The following is a 15,282-nucleotide window of genomic DNA, read 5'->3' on the forward strand; positions in this document are numbered from 1 at the left end:
CATTTTTTTTTTATTTAATCATAGCCTTTGCAATTTCATTATCACACTAAGCAATATGATGATACTGATTTTATTTCAATATGTCAAAGCGTATACAGTTGAGTTTCTTAAAGGGTTACTTTAGCGATTTAGCATATAGCTTTGTATCAGTAGAAACCCGGGAGTATATGCACATGATCGTTCCTTATATGTACATTTAACTTTTCTGGCCTCTTATTGCTACCTGTCCCAACCTTTTTGGAATGTTTAGCTTTAGCAATGTAAAATCCAAAATGAGCCAATATTTGGCATGACATTTCAAAATGTTTCACTTTCAACATATGATATGGTATCTATATTCTAATGTAAACACAATATAAGTTTATGAGATTTGGAAGTTATCGCATTCCTTTTTGATTTACAATTTGTACAGTGTCCCAACTTTTGGAATCGCGTTTGAATGTTTTTCCTTTTTTTTTGCATGTTCAGATATTCATACAACAAAATATACTGGGGCCATGACAATTTTGTGAAAAATGATGAAAAATGCTGGCAGTGGCAGGCAACTTTAAAAAAATGAAATAAAATAAATTTGGCAGGGAAAGTGTTAACTACAGACATCAGGCTTTCTGAAATATGTAAAGTCAAATTGAAAGGCTTGTGATACAAGGCTAATGCGCCACACAACACTTGTGCATTAGCATGTACACTACAAGTGCATCCCTGAATTCCTATGAATGTGGTTTAACTGCTCAGATCACTATTGATCACTAATAAAACCATGTGAAATGGGGAGCAAACGTTATACTGCAGTGCAGTCGGGCACAAGCTCAGACACCTGTGAGCCGACTGTCACGAGCTGCTCAATGGAAAGCATTACTGAATCAGGTTCTGCCCACAGGAGGGAGCGTAACCATCTCACAGCTCAAAAAGACTCAACTGCTTCATTAATTAGAGGTCATGTGAGGTTTGTAGTAGTTATTAACATTGCTGAACTTAATTTGCATCTTTTAAAAGAGTGTTTAATTAGATGCTGGATTTCCTGTGCAGAAAGAGTACGTTTCCCAGTGGGAATCTTGAAATAGCCATTGAAAGGACAACAATGTGTATGTGTGTGTGTCACGGAGGCTTAGTAAGACATAAGATCTATCTGACTTTGCCTCATATCAGCATTACACAATGAATAAAACACACCAAATACATACTAATGTTTAAACAGGGTATCACCAAGCCAAATTTAAGACATATGACCTTTTTAAGACCATTATGAATTAAATGTAAGACCTATATCGCGCAATAAAAAACATGCATAGGAAATGCAGAATCACTAAATTACTTAATTAATTTACGAATTAATTTATTTAAATTGAACAAAGTATTAGTAAACTTATTATTTTTCCCCCACCAGGATTAGCATATTATATATATATACACGATTGCTTGGGGTGGGAAACATGACTAAAATCTTACAAGTAAACCACAGCAATAAGCAATTGCTTAATATAAGTAAAAAGTGTTCAAGTAATTAAGTAATCAAGTAAACTGGTCAGTGATAAAATATATACTTATAACCAAATGGCAATAGACTATTGTCAGAATAGGACAAATAAATACAACATAGATACATATCTACAAACAACGCTTTAAGTGTTTTCCTCGTTTGTGTTGTTGTTAAGCTATATTAGTTTGCTTTCACTTTGAGAACTTACTAATGCGCAGATCCAGTACTTACTGACACGTCCCAAACTTTTTTTTTCAAGTCAGGATATAGACATATGAATAATGTGTATATTTGATCGTTTAAGAGTAGGCTAATGAGCCTAGAAATAACAGTCAATACACTCGCGCGAACGCTGACAGGCAGCAAACACACGCAGTCTGACATCGGAGTTTGGAGTCTACATCACTGTTAACTCTTTTTAGTGCAAACGGGTATATTATACTTTTATTTGGTCATTATGGAAGATGGTGAGAAAGATTCGCCTTCGCGTTCACGATCGCGGAACTGCAAGAACCGTCAGCTGAAGGATAAAATCTGTTTTATGCGTCTGTGGGGTACAACCTGAAAGAGGCTCGTGCCAATAACATGAAAGCTGATTGGCTGCAATACAAGATGCATACTAGTCTAATTTGTAGTTGTAATACAGCGAACAAAAGTTGGACTAGTGAAAGAAAAAACTACAACACCATTTCAATGAGGTAGCGTTACATGGACGCTTTTTAGGCCTTACATGTGTTTGTTTTTATGACCTTGTATGGATAATGACTTTTTATGGGCTTAAATTCTTATTGTTAAATTTATGACTTTTTATGACCCAGAGGAAACCCTGTTTAAAGGTTTGTGGTTAGTAAGTAGGAATCAATACTTTTATACAGCAAGGATGCATTGAATTGATAAAGTGACAGTAAAGACATTAATCATTCATTTTTAATTTTGAACATCTTTACTGTCATGTTTGATTCATTTAATGCATCCTTGCTGAATAAAAGGTCTCTGTTTCAAATAAATGTGCATGCTGTTCTTTATCTTTCTATTAGGGCTGGGCGATAAATCGATTTTATGGATTAATTCGAGTTTTTAGTTTACGACGATTTTTGTGAATGAAAATCGGTTCTCTCTTTAAAATCCGCCAACGCTCCCCTCTGGGCTCCCGTAATGGCTCAGCACTCCCCGCGCGCGTTTGCCACAGAGGTACACACAAACAACAAGGATAGCGTCAACATACAGTGTCATGCGTAATTGGTTCAGTTTTTCACAGAACAGTTAACAATACCCGCTGCAAAGTGTGTTTGAAGTCTGAACGGAACCGCGCTAGGCGCTATACTCATTTAAAGCTGCGCTGACACGAACGCAGCGCGAGCTCACACACGGGCCAATCTCGTGACAGACACGATACACAGCGCTGGTGATCCAGTGAGAGACCGTTTAAATCACACCATCGCTACTGTGATCTAGTGGAAGCGGTCGGCGCACAATTCTGTTATAAACCACAGATATCAGATCAAACAGAGCTGAGCGAAGGTCAGGGGTTTCAGTCACAAATCACCAACATTCACCATGATTTACTGTAAAACCACATGGATTTAATGTTGTTGTTGTCATTATCTCAGGATTCGTACAACCTTTTGAGATCGAAATTCAAGCACTTTCCAATGGTTTTCAAGAGCTTCACACTTATTTCCAGCACTTCAAAGCTCTAAATATCCGATTGTGATGTTATTTTTAATGTGATGGTTTGTAAAACTAAAAGTTTAAAGGGGGTCTTGTGAAAGAAATAGTGGAATGTTTTTTTTAGTTTATTTTTTTGAAATGTATAATCCATTTTGTAGCATTTTTATTTTAAAAAAGATATGAAATGCCCACCACTATAACCAGCAGAAGAGCACTTATTGATTTATTAGCGATTTCCACTCCCTAATGTATGGAGAAAAGTACGAAGTCACAGTCTCAGGAAAAACTAAACTTTTCTTCAAATTGTGACTAAATTACAGTAAAGTAAAGAGCTCCTTTAATAATCACTGAAGCTGTCGATCAGTTTAGTGTGAGACTATTGAAAAACAATGCTAATCTATATTTAATAAGAGCATTACATTTAAATTTTCCCTATACTTTTTTTGCACATTACTGTTGTTAATAAAAGTTAATTTTATCTGCATATCAATTCATAAACCTTTGCTATGTATACTGTATATTGCAAAAGATAAATAAATGGTGCCCATTTATACTGTGGAATAGTCGGGGGTTATTCACATGCTGAAAGTTTTGCACCTCAGGTAGGCACTTCTACCAAGCCGCAAATATTTAATTTAACCTAAACAAAATAAAGTTAAAACTTGTTTTGAACAATTTCTTTGTCATCTGCAGATTGATTTTAAGTAGGAGGGGGAAAAAATCGTTTTAAATCGTAAATCGAATTTTTAGTGAAAAAATCGGGGATTTTTTTTTTGGGCCATATCGCCCAGCCCTACTTTCTATTCAACAAAGAATTTATCCATATCCACAAAATTGAGCAGAACAGCTGTCTTCAAAATTAATAATAATAATAATATATATAATATATATATATATATATATATATTTTTTTTTTTTTTGAGTATCAAATCAGCATATAATAATTATTTCTTGAAGGATCAAGTGATACTAAAGAGTGGAGAAATTACCCTGGAAATTCAACTTTGATCACAGGAATACATTTTAAAATATATTTGCATATAACAATAATTTTAAATTGTAATGATATTTTACCATATTACTGTTTTCACTGTATATTTGATCAAATAAATGTAGCCTTATCAATGATAACAGACAACAGAAAAAAACATTAAATTTCTTTAAAATCTTACCAATTAATTAATTAATTAATTATGCAATTATTAATTATTAATGCATTCGCTCTATTTTGAAAAGCACTGTTTTGTTTTTACTAGCATAACAGAGACGCTCCTGTCCTGCGATTGTGTTATGCTGGTCTTACATGTGTACAGAACATGTGTACAGTTCTTTCATCACCTTCCTGATTTATGTAATGGAGGAGTCAACATCAAATTCATCTCACCGCAGACAAATCATAAACACTACAGCAAGATATGAGAAGAAAATATACAAAGAGGGTGTTTTCAATTCTGAGTTAGTAATAACTATGCATAGGCTGTAGCTGTTTGTCTTCGATTGTTCTTGCTGTAGTTTCTATTTGTGTTTTGAAATAAAGAGGAGGTATTTACTTTCTCCATAAGCACTGCGGCTCCACCGTTGCATCAGAGCGGCCCACAGTAGCGATGAAGGCAAACGGCCAGGCTAACAGCATCATGAACGCAGCTATGAAGAGCCGGATGGGGAAGAGCGTCACAGTCATCAAACCAATCTGCAAAGAAAAAAGACACACACAAAACTTTTAAAAGGAAGCATTTCTGAGCAGCAGAGAAATGGGTCACGATTAGAATATTTTTAATGGATTATTAGAGTAAATTCTAATGGAAGTACATTTACACCATGCAACAAAAAGTTTTATAGTTTTATAATCGTTAGTAGTGCGGTCAAATCTATTAATCACCATTAATCGCATCAAACATAAAAGTTAGTGTTTACATAACATGAGATGCACCGACTGCCATTTTCTTGGTCAATTTAGATTTCTGATGTTTTTGTTAGTGAGATCAGCAGATACCGATCTTTTCCGATTCCAGTTTTCTTTCTAAGAACTATAATTAACAGCATTTACAAACAAAATTTTTATTTTTATTATAAAATACATTATTAAACTTCTCTCACTTAAACAACTTTAAAAAAAAAAAGTGTTCTGTGCTTGGAAAGAAGAAGAAATAAATAAAATCTGTTGCTTTGTGAAACAAAACATTATAAGTTGACCTTTTTCTCTTTTTTACTTGTCTTACAAAAGTCAAATGATCCTATGAATAAACAAACCTGAAGTGTGCAATACTCCTCCAAATAATAGTTCAGTAATTGGGTAATAAATGTTTCCAGCTAGGGATGTCACGGTACCAAAATTCCAGTAGTCGGAACCAATACCATAAAAAATGTACGGTACTCTGTACCAATTTCAGTACCACAGCTAAATGTTTTTTTTGTTTTGTTATTTTATTTAAAATAATAATAATAATAGTTATATTAAGTTTATTATTTGTGATGATAATCATTATAAGGAAATAATACATAAACATTTAAAGGCTGTATAATGTTTAAAAGGAAAATCTAGTGAAAAATAATCAACCATCTAGGCATAATTACTATTATCAGTAGTGATCTATTATTATTATTATTACACAGAGATGTAGCTAAGGTAATCTAGCCTAATATATTCTGTTAATTAAAAAAAAACAATAAAAAAATATTTTGACGGGTTGCCGTAAATGAGTGTCTTTGTTCATGATATGACAAATGAAATGATTCTCAAATGAAATGGTAAATTCTCATGAAGTGACACTATGCGCTCGGCTGGTCATCCAGTGCCATGAACTCTAAGTACTTTAAGTAATTTAAATACTTTGTAAACCTTTAACCGATTATTACCTTATTAACCGAGTATTATTTGGTCAAAATTCTTACTGTTGGTTGGTTAACGGATAATTATGAGCAGCGCAAGAGCACAAGGACGGCCAGTCGGACCACACATTGACCAAGAACTCACGGCTGCATTCACACACTTATGTCAAGAATGTTTCTGGCCTTTGGTTCATAGTGAGGGTGGAAAATAGGGCTGCAACAACTAGTCAAATACAATTGATTATCGATAATGAAAATCATTCAACAATGATTCTCTATCAATTTGTAGGGACTGCTCTCTGTGTGCGGTAAGCTTCCACAAGTCGCGCCAAATTAGTCGCGCCTGACTAACGCATTTCTATGGACAAAATGCGTCTAGAAATAGTGGAGTAGAAACCCTCCTACTGCGGGAAAGTTCCCTGATTCAAGCACCCAAAACAAGAGAAGTTGTTATTTAAATCTTTGAACGCTTTGACCATATGCACGTGCATCCTCTGCAAAAAACATTAATTTTACAGGTTATATTCTCATCTGTAAATGTTACTAATTTACGTAAGTATTTCCATTTAGCATGAAAGCACGTTCTGACAGCTTTAAACTTCACTGAACGAGTGCTGGCGCGGCGGGCACAGGCATGCTTGTCAAACAGACAGAATGCAGAGAGGGAGACCATTAATGTTCAGTGCAAAATAGTGGTGTAACGGATCACAAAACTCACGGTTCGGATCACATCACGGATCACTAGTCACGGATCGGATCATTTTTCGGATCAGAAAAAAAGGGCTAAAATAAATAACCAGCTGAATAAATCACATTTTACTCAGTTGTTAAAGTGTAACATGTGAAATACAACCTGTGATGTAAAAATGGCATATAATGAGCATATAATGAAAAAAAACAAAAACAAAAAAAGATTAGGATGTCAACATTCTCAGGGGAGAGAGAAGACCTCTCACGCCTGTTTAACACACAATCATTATTTTTATTTAAAATCCAAATGTTGGTACTGAACATGGCTTGTCATCATTGCAATTCTCTTTGTAGGTCTACACTCTTTTATAGATATCATGTTTAAACACACTACATTTAAACAATGTTTTATTCAATGCATTACTTTATGTTTATACAGGCCTAGCCTTACCTTAGAAACCGGCTAGACTATGTTCAAATAACAAACAAATTAAATTAGAACTTACAATAGGCAATAGACAAAAACTGCCAAATCTTTTTTTCTTTGATTTTTTAAAAATCTTTTTAAAAGAAATCCTGCAGTTCATAAAGAACTTTTTTTTTCACCTCCAGAAAAGTGCTCTCCATTATTTCACTTGTTTACCTAAAGCTAAAAGCCATTTTTCTTGCTTTACCCAAGGCAAAAAGCCATGTGTTGGCTTTGAAACAGAGTAGGCCTACACTTTAAATGATATGCATATGTGGGGAAATTACTAGATTTTCGCATCAATACATGTTTGTTTTAATGTAGACAGCGCGCTGTCCCTTTAATTCAGCGCGTCCAGGACAGCAAATCAGTCTCGGTGCAGAAACGATCGCGGCACTTCGCACTGACGGACCGACACTGCGTGCAGTGTGAAAACTGTAATCTGTTAACATATGGTACGGAAAAAAACACGCACTGCAAACAGACTACGCTGTGTGTGAAACGGGCATCAGCAGGTGTCGCTTCAGACAGCCATGCATGCTCGATGTAATGCCACTTGTATACGGCTCTCTCATGCTGCCACAGTAGCCTAACGTTACCTACTGTTACAGTTCTGTCCACCGCCCTCCTTCCGTCATTATTATATTTCACGGGGAAGCCAAAATGCTCTCATACATGCGATGTGAATGATGCGGGAGGCTTTTCAAGTTCTTCTGCGGCTCCGCTAGCCATTGTTGCCTTCACGTAAACGACCTCTGTATGTATTTTTACTGAAACTCAGCGAGTTTAAAGGAACAAAATTACTTAAAAAGCAATATCAGCAAATTAAACGGTCTTTTACTCTGCGATCGCTAAACAGATGAATCCGCAAAAAAACAAAAAACAAATCTGCGGGTCACGTGCGTTCCGAACCATGGATCGTGATCCGTTCGGATCACCTGCGATCCGTTGCACCCCTAGTGCAAAACATTCATTTAGCTGAAATATCTGCTTTAGGATGCTATATGTAGTTTTAAAAGTCAGCATTTAATTGAAGTATTTTATGAGAGTAGTAACTGTAAAGGGATAACAGCCTTTGATATTCCTTAGAGTCAATTTACAGGGTAAAGAAATGATAGTAGCAGGTTGCTTTGTCCATAGCAAATATGTGTTCCTGCAGAACATTCCTCTAATCTGGTAATACTGAGTTTTTGTGTGTTTTTGTTTTCTTTAACATGATTTTAATGTAGGGATTTAATAATAATGTATGGAAAATAATAATTCAAAAATAAAATTACTAATAAAACTACTTAACTAACATCATACAGTGCGATCTCAGAAAGAAATAATAATAATAAAAATGAATAGTGAATAGTTATTATACATCATCCTACTATAAGCCAGGGCAATCATACTTTGTTTTCTTACAGGATAGCCTTGTATGTGGCTGGAGTCACACGTCATTCACAAAAATATGTCTCTAGAATGCATAACTCAAGCCACATTAAAGAATATCCTGAAAGAAAAAGTGCTTCCTTATGGTCCCCAACTCAAACAAAAAGTTTTTCCCACAGGACAATACTCAAATGAGCACAGCCAGAACAATCAAGGTGTGGATGGAGGACCACCAGAGCAAGACCCTGACATGGCAATCACAATCTCCAGACCTGAATCCCACTGCAAGGGGGATTTTTGTTTTTTTGTTTTTTTGCCAGGAGTGCCACAAAAATCACCTTACAGCAATGTAACAGACTGATAGGGAGCATGCCAAAGACAAGACCGAAATAGATGCCAAGACAAGACCGAGACACTGAGACGTCTTACAGATATTCCAAGAGCAGGTGTGATGGGACGCGTTCAACAGATTATAACACCAATAAATATATTCTGTTCCACCGCCTTATCAAACAGAAGTGTCTTATCAGCGAATGGGGCTTATTGGATACCTCCAGTCAATATTTATCTTGCTCTTATCAGCACTCGACTGCATTTGCACACTGATAGCTTTCAAAGTGACCAATTAAAAGCACTAGTGCTGTGAGCTCTGGAAGATGTTAATGGTTTCCAATGAGCCGCTTTAATTGAGTTGATCACAAACCAACAGGATCCCAAAATCCCATATCAGTGAGCAGAAGCATGGGATAAGTGGCGCTAAAAATACATGGCGAGAGCTCAGGAATCAAGGGTTTTGCTGACTCCACCAGCTTCATGCTGGAAACTTACAAAAAAAAAAAAAAAAACTGCCGACCAGCCATGTGCTTCTTCATCACTATGTCAGTTAGTACATTTCGTATTTGTTTTTCTATTGAACACAAAAGCAGGGTCTTCGATTAATTGAACAGCTCAAGCTGAACATTACAGCAATATAACACTGTTGTTGAATATCAGGGCTTGACAGTGTAAGCATATCACTCACCTTTGCATCTAAAAGTAGATTTGACCCAAGACAAAGGCTCATTAATATCAATCAATTAATCAGCTTTATTTATATAGCGCTTTTACATTGACGATTGTTTCAATTAATTAATACTACTGGAGCATAAGAAACAACATGTATGTAGTTTTGGAACTCTTTAATAGTCTCGTATCAGATTCCTGTTTATATCAGATTTTCTTGCTGATCGAATGAAATCTGAGATTTTGGTATTTCCCCATTCAAGTACACTGGCAGATACTTTTATACAAAGAGACCGGCATTCTTAGAATTTTTCATGCAAAAGTTCATGCAAACTCAAGCCATTGAACCCATAGCATTGCCATTTTCAACGGTTTGTGACACAGAAAAAAATATAAAGTATCAAGTAGAAAGACGTCTGCATGCTCAAAATATCTGCCTGGAGGCAGATATTTTTGGACAATATGGGTGCCAAATGTACTGACTGTCCTTGAAAAGAACTTTGATTGCAGTGAGTAATAAGAGAGGTTTCATGTCCTGACATCACTGATGCTTAAATACAGTTACAGGAGTAAGATACTTTTTTTATAATCTTTATAACAACTCGGAATTGCAAGTTATCTCACAATTATGAGAAGTGAAAAGTCTGAAAGAAGTCTGAATTGCAAGTTATAAAGTTATATACTTTATAAATGGCAAGTTATAAAGGTTTGTGATAATCTAATCTAAACTCACAATTGCAAGAAAAAATTCAGTACTGCATTTATAATTCTGACATAACTCGCAATTCAGACTTTATTAGGGCTGTGATCCCCAGGCGATTAGTCGATTATTAGTCAATACATTATGGCTCGGCCAATATTCAGATTGGTCGATTTTTTTGCCACATTAATTTCATCAGTTTTGCCTCGTTCATTTGATAAGGTAGAAAGCACTAATTGCTAATGCACCCCTGATTCAAAGGTATCAGTCTTTTTTCAGAACACCCCCCTTGTTTTCACTTCTTTTGGATTAGCCCAAACCACTAGAGAAGAGAAACAAATTGAAGTAGGCTACTTTTCTGTATACTTTTAATTGTGAGAGCATTTTCCTAGTCAGTCCTCTTCTACCATGTCAAAAAAGACATCGGGAATGTGGCAGCATTTTTTTAAAATAGAAAATGGGGGAAAAAGTCAAATGCAACAGTTTGCATATCACAGCTCGACAACAAACATGTCATATCACCTACAAACGGTAAGCTAACTTGTCAGCGTTAGGTTGCCCCGTCTGTTTTGAGGAGGCTATATGAACATATTTAAGTGAATCTTTTAGTATAATCATAACTGCAGGCGCATTATTTAATTTAACGCTGTGACCAGTTTTGAGTCTATGCTTTATTTTGTTTCTACTCTTGGTCTGGCTTGTTCAATAAATATTCCCTTTTTTATTAAAATGGACGCGCCTTTTGTGTTTAAGAGTAATCTCTTTAAGTTAATAGTCTATTCGTGTCTTAGCCGCGAACCTGAGCTCATATGTTCCAGCTGCACAAAAGCGGCTGAAATTATAGTGTCAGTCAGTTATTATAATACATATGACAAAAACAAATGTCTGAATTATGTTGAATATTCCACAAAAGTTCTTGTGATGATATCACTAGTTGACAACATAGCCTATGATTTCCGAAAATATAGTACTATGATGCGACACTGTCAGAGCCGACAGACTCATGTGTCAGAATCACTTCAGAGCAAAATAATCTGGTCAAAAACAATTTAATATACTGCAAATAGCCTACTAGTTGTTTATGTTTATTTATAATTCATTTAGAAAGACAAAAAGGCTGCCAAGTACTGCACACAGTGCGCAGATAATTGAAAGAATGTTTTTTTTTCTTTTCGCCAACGTCATTTTTAGTCTATTCTTTATCGAAAATTTCAGCACTTCAGTCGACCAAAATTTTCTTTGGTTGATTACAGCCCTAGACTTTATATTAGGGCTGGGCGATATGACGAAATATATCGTCTGGACGATAGAAAATGTCTATCGTTTTATATAAGGCTCTATCGCTTACGCCACGATAAGGCGTTTATGGCAGAATTTTACGTCAAGATGCACCTCACGCCACGGCATGCCCATGCACGCTGCAATACAAACACACATGGAGGAAGACGGTAGTAGACGCGGTTCAGAGCGGGGTAATTCTCAGAGTAATGATGCCAGAATAGTGGGGGCATAAGCGCTCAAAACACACTTCAGACACAGACGCTGCAGCGGGCTTTTACGCGTGGCACACCATAAAGCCATATATTGAAATATTTTAATGGCAGGTGTAGGGATGGCAAAAACTAAACATTTTCTTGACCGACCACCGAGCCTCATTAGCCGGTTGAAACCGGTTAACCGATTAGTTTAAAATATGCTGCGCTATTCGAAATAACAGCCGCGAGCCGCGCTCCCTCTGTCTCTCTCTCGCTCTCTCTCACACACACACACACGCTGCCGCCTCCCTTCCACTCACGTCACTTTTTTTAAATCTCCCACAGCGCGAAACACGAGCAGTGTTGCCAAGTCCGCGGTTTTCCCGCGGAATTGGGCTACTTTTAATCACTTGCCGCGGGTTGATTTTTTATTCCGCGGGTTAAAGGTTTAACATATTGCATCAGTTATATTTAGCTGAAATGGTTCTGTTGAAATAAATATTTTACTTTAGCCAATTCATATTCCACCAATTATAACAAGGATTCTAGGATGATGACATAAGCAATATCGTATCAGCATAACTGTGCTGATAAGCGCACACTTTGTGAGGTACGGTGGCACTGCTGGGTCCGCTAATGTGTGTGTGTGTGTGCTGCGGCGCGCACCGGCTGTTTTCGTTTCCATGGTAACCGAATGCGTGCTCTCCAGGGTTGTTGCTGGTAAAGAATAATTTAAAAAATAAATGTCATACACAGAAGAATTTTCTGAAAATTCTTCTGTGTATGACAAGTCTTTAACAGTGTAAAAAGCTCAGTATGCATGAAACAGCATTTCACCCCCCCCCCCTTTAATGAGGAATATCTTGCAATGTTTATTTTACATTATTTTTAATTTGAAATGAATTTCACAAGTTTGTGGTTCACTTCCACTGGAGTTGTAATTCTGCATTTTCCCGCCCGCATCCATTACGTTTTTAAGCTCATCAGCTCATCATTACGTTCATCAGCTGTCAATCTTAAGGTAAGATGATTTTATTTATGAAAATAGACTGTTTACATTTACTTATACAGTTACTTACTTATACTTATACAATTATCTTTTAGTATGGTGTGTAGTGCATAACACTACCATAAAATGTGTATTGGAGTGTTTTATATTGATTTTTTTGGTATTGGGCTAGTTTTGGGCTAGTTGGATTGGCCATTGGGCTACTTTTGGGCTATTTTTGATTGGCCATTGGGCTGGTTTTGTTGCGAAAACCTAACAACCCTGAACACGAGTCCCGCAAACGCGCCGCAGAGGAGCTTGTTTGTAATCAGAGGACAATGGCTCCTTAGTTTCGAAATGGTTTGGTTAAGGTGATGGCGTTGAAAATAAAGGCATTTGTCCAGCGTAAGAAGCTCATTTGAAACATTGCCGCGGCTCATTTAAGAAAATGACCGCTCTGAAGAGACGCCGCTTTAGTTCGAGGTAGTGCTAACTATAATAAAGAAAGACGATCAACACCTTATGTGTTACCACTGAAATGAAGATGTTATATTTCCAAATGTAAGCCCATCTTATGCTGAATGCACGCTTCATACTGTCGTCTGCCCTGGCTCTAACCTCGAGTGTTTACTTTTGGCAAACCTTGTGAGCGTGCAAACCCAAACGCTGTGACCTCGCGTCAAATGTTTTTATTGGTTTATTAAGTACAAACAGGCGAGTTATGAAGAATTGAGTGCGAGGGATATGTTCAATCACACAAAAAGATTTTGGAATGAGACGGCTAACTGTAGTAGCGTTTAGTCCACTGTCTATAATAGCCTAATTTAGAGATCTCTTTTTTATTTATTTTAACCAACAACTTTGATCGGTTAACGTTGATACGGTCAACCATCGGTCAAACGGTCATCGGTTAACATCCCTAGGCAGGTGTTAACTTTACCAACAGTCTTGCTTTAAAAAAAGGTTCTAAATAAAATAAAAATGTAGTCCATACACTACCTTTATTTGTTTTGTATATCATTTCAAACTGCATTTCCACATTGCAGTTTTGTATAGACTATTCATAAACTGAATTAACAGAAAAATTGCTATATCGTTATGTATATCGTTATCGGGATATCAAATGAGCTATATCGGGATATGAAATTTTGGCCATATCGCCCAGCCCTACTTTATATCCATCAATTCAGACATAATGACCCATAATTCACAATCACGCTCTTGAGAAAAAAATCTGAAGGTGGCCTGAATAAGCTCCCATAGATTTCTGTCTTATGTTGTTTGATTAACATTACAAACAGACAGCAGCAGGAATATTAAGCGGATGTCACTTTAAGACAATGCACAAATTCAATATATATACATTGTCTTTATCAACTGTTAACGTTCACTTAAGATATGTGATGCTAAACAAACACACAGCATTTCAACTCTATCACTTCTACTTCAGTTTAGAGATGAACACACATTTTTATAATTTTTTGGGTAAAGAAAAAATAAGAGTTTGCAATATATCTGGATGCATTTATGTAAGGACAGCTTTCCTGACACATATATCACACAAACACACACACACAGGTCGATGAATCTCAACCAATCACTACTATGCATACATATGCACAAATTTGTGTGTGTAATGTGTACAAGCAATCTTAACAAATCACAATTCACAATTGATTAGGAGGCCATGAAGGACAGAGGCCAATGGGCAAATTTGGCCAGGATGTCGGGGTTACACCCCTACTCTTTTTCCGAAGGCGACCTGGGATTTTTAACGAACACAGAGTTAAACCTCGGTTTAACGTCTCATCTGAAAGACGGTGCTCTTTGTCAGTATAGTGTCCGCATCGCTATACTGGGGTGTTAGGACCGACACAGACCACAGGGTGAGCACCCCCTGCTGGCCTCACTAACACCTCTACCAGCAGCTATCTGGTTTTCCCAGTTGGTCTCCCATCCAGGTACTGACCAGACTCAGCCATGCTTAGCTTCAGTGGGAAACCAGTCTTGGGCTACAGGGTGATATGGCTGCTGGTATACTTAAAGGGATACTTCACCGCTTTTACATATTAAACTGTTATTCCCTTAACTAAGACGAGTTGATACATACCTCTCTCGTCTCAGTGCGTGCACTTAATTGCTCTGACGTGTGGTGACGATCTGATAGCATTTAGCTTAGCCCACTGAAAAACCTCCCCCTCCCTCTCTCATTTTTGTCAATAGGCGGGAGGGGGAGATGTGAGGATTTTTCAGCCGGGACTTTTTACTGTGCCAAGTCGAAGTACTCTCAGAAGTGCTATTCCGCCACACATTATAGTTCTCCTTTTTAATCTGCTTAGAAAAGCGCCACATTTTATTTTGTGTCACCATACTTGATCGTTCAACTATTCGTGTAACTGTATTTAAATAGGGAAAACGTGGAGGTGTTGGTCGCTTCTAACTGGATCTCTGTTTGGTACCATAGTGAATGAACTGGGCTTAGTGGGCTAAGCTAAATGCTATCAGAACGTCACCGCGCGTCAGAGAGATTAAGTGCACGCACTGAGACGAAAGAGGTATGTATCCACTAGGGGTGTCCATGGTTAACCGATTGACCAATTAACCGTT

General features: G+C 36.9%; 1 protein-coding gene across 1 annotated transcript in view; it reads right to left on the bottom strand.

The window, feature by feature from the left end:
- The window catches only part of LOC137083360 (lysophosphatidylcholine acyltransferase 1), a 79,466-nt gene that overhangs the window by 32,760 nt on the left and 31,424 nt on the right, over positions 1 to 15,282 (bottom strand). Inside the window, exon 2 of the mRNA XM_067449252.1 lies at positions 4,702 to 4,841. Coding sequence (XP_067305353.1) covers positions 4,702 to 4,841 — 140 coding nt within the window. The remainder of the gene's footprint in view (positions 1 to 4,701; positions 4,842 to 15,282) is intronic.

The sequence above is a fragment of the Pseudorasbora parva genome, chromosome 7, assembly GCF_024679245.1.
Source record: "Pseudorasbora parva isolate DD20220531a chromosome 7, ASM2467924v1, whole genome shotgun sequence".
NCBI classification, from domain to species: domain Eukaryota; kingdom Metazoa; phylum Chordata; class Actinopteri; order Cypriniformes; family Gobionidae; genus Pseudorasbora; species Pseudorasbora parva.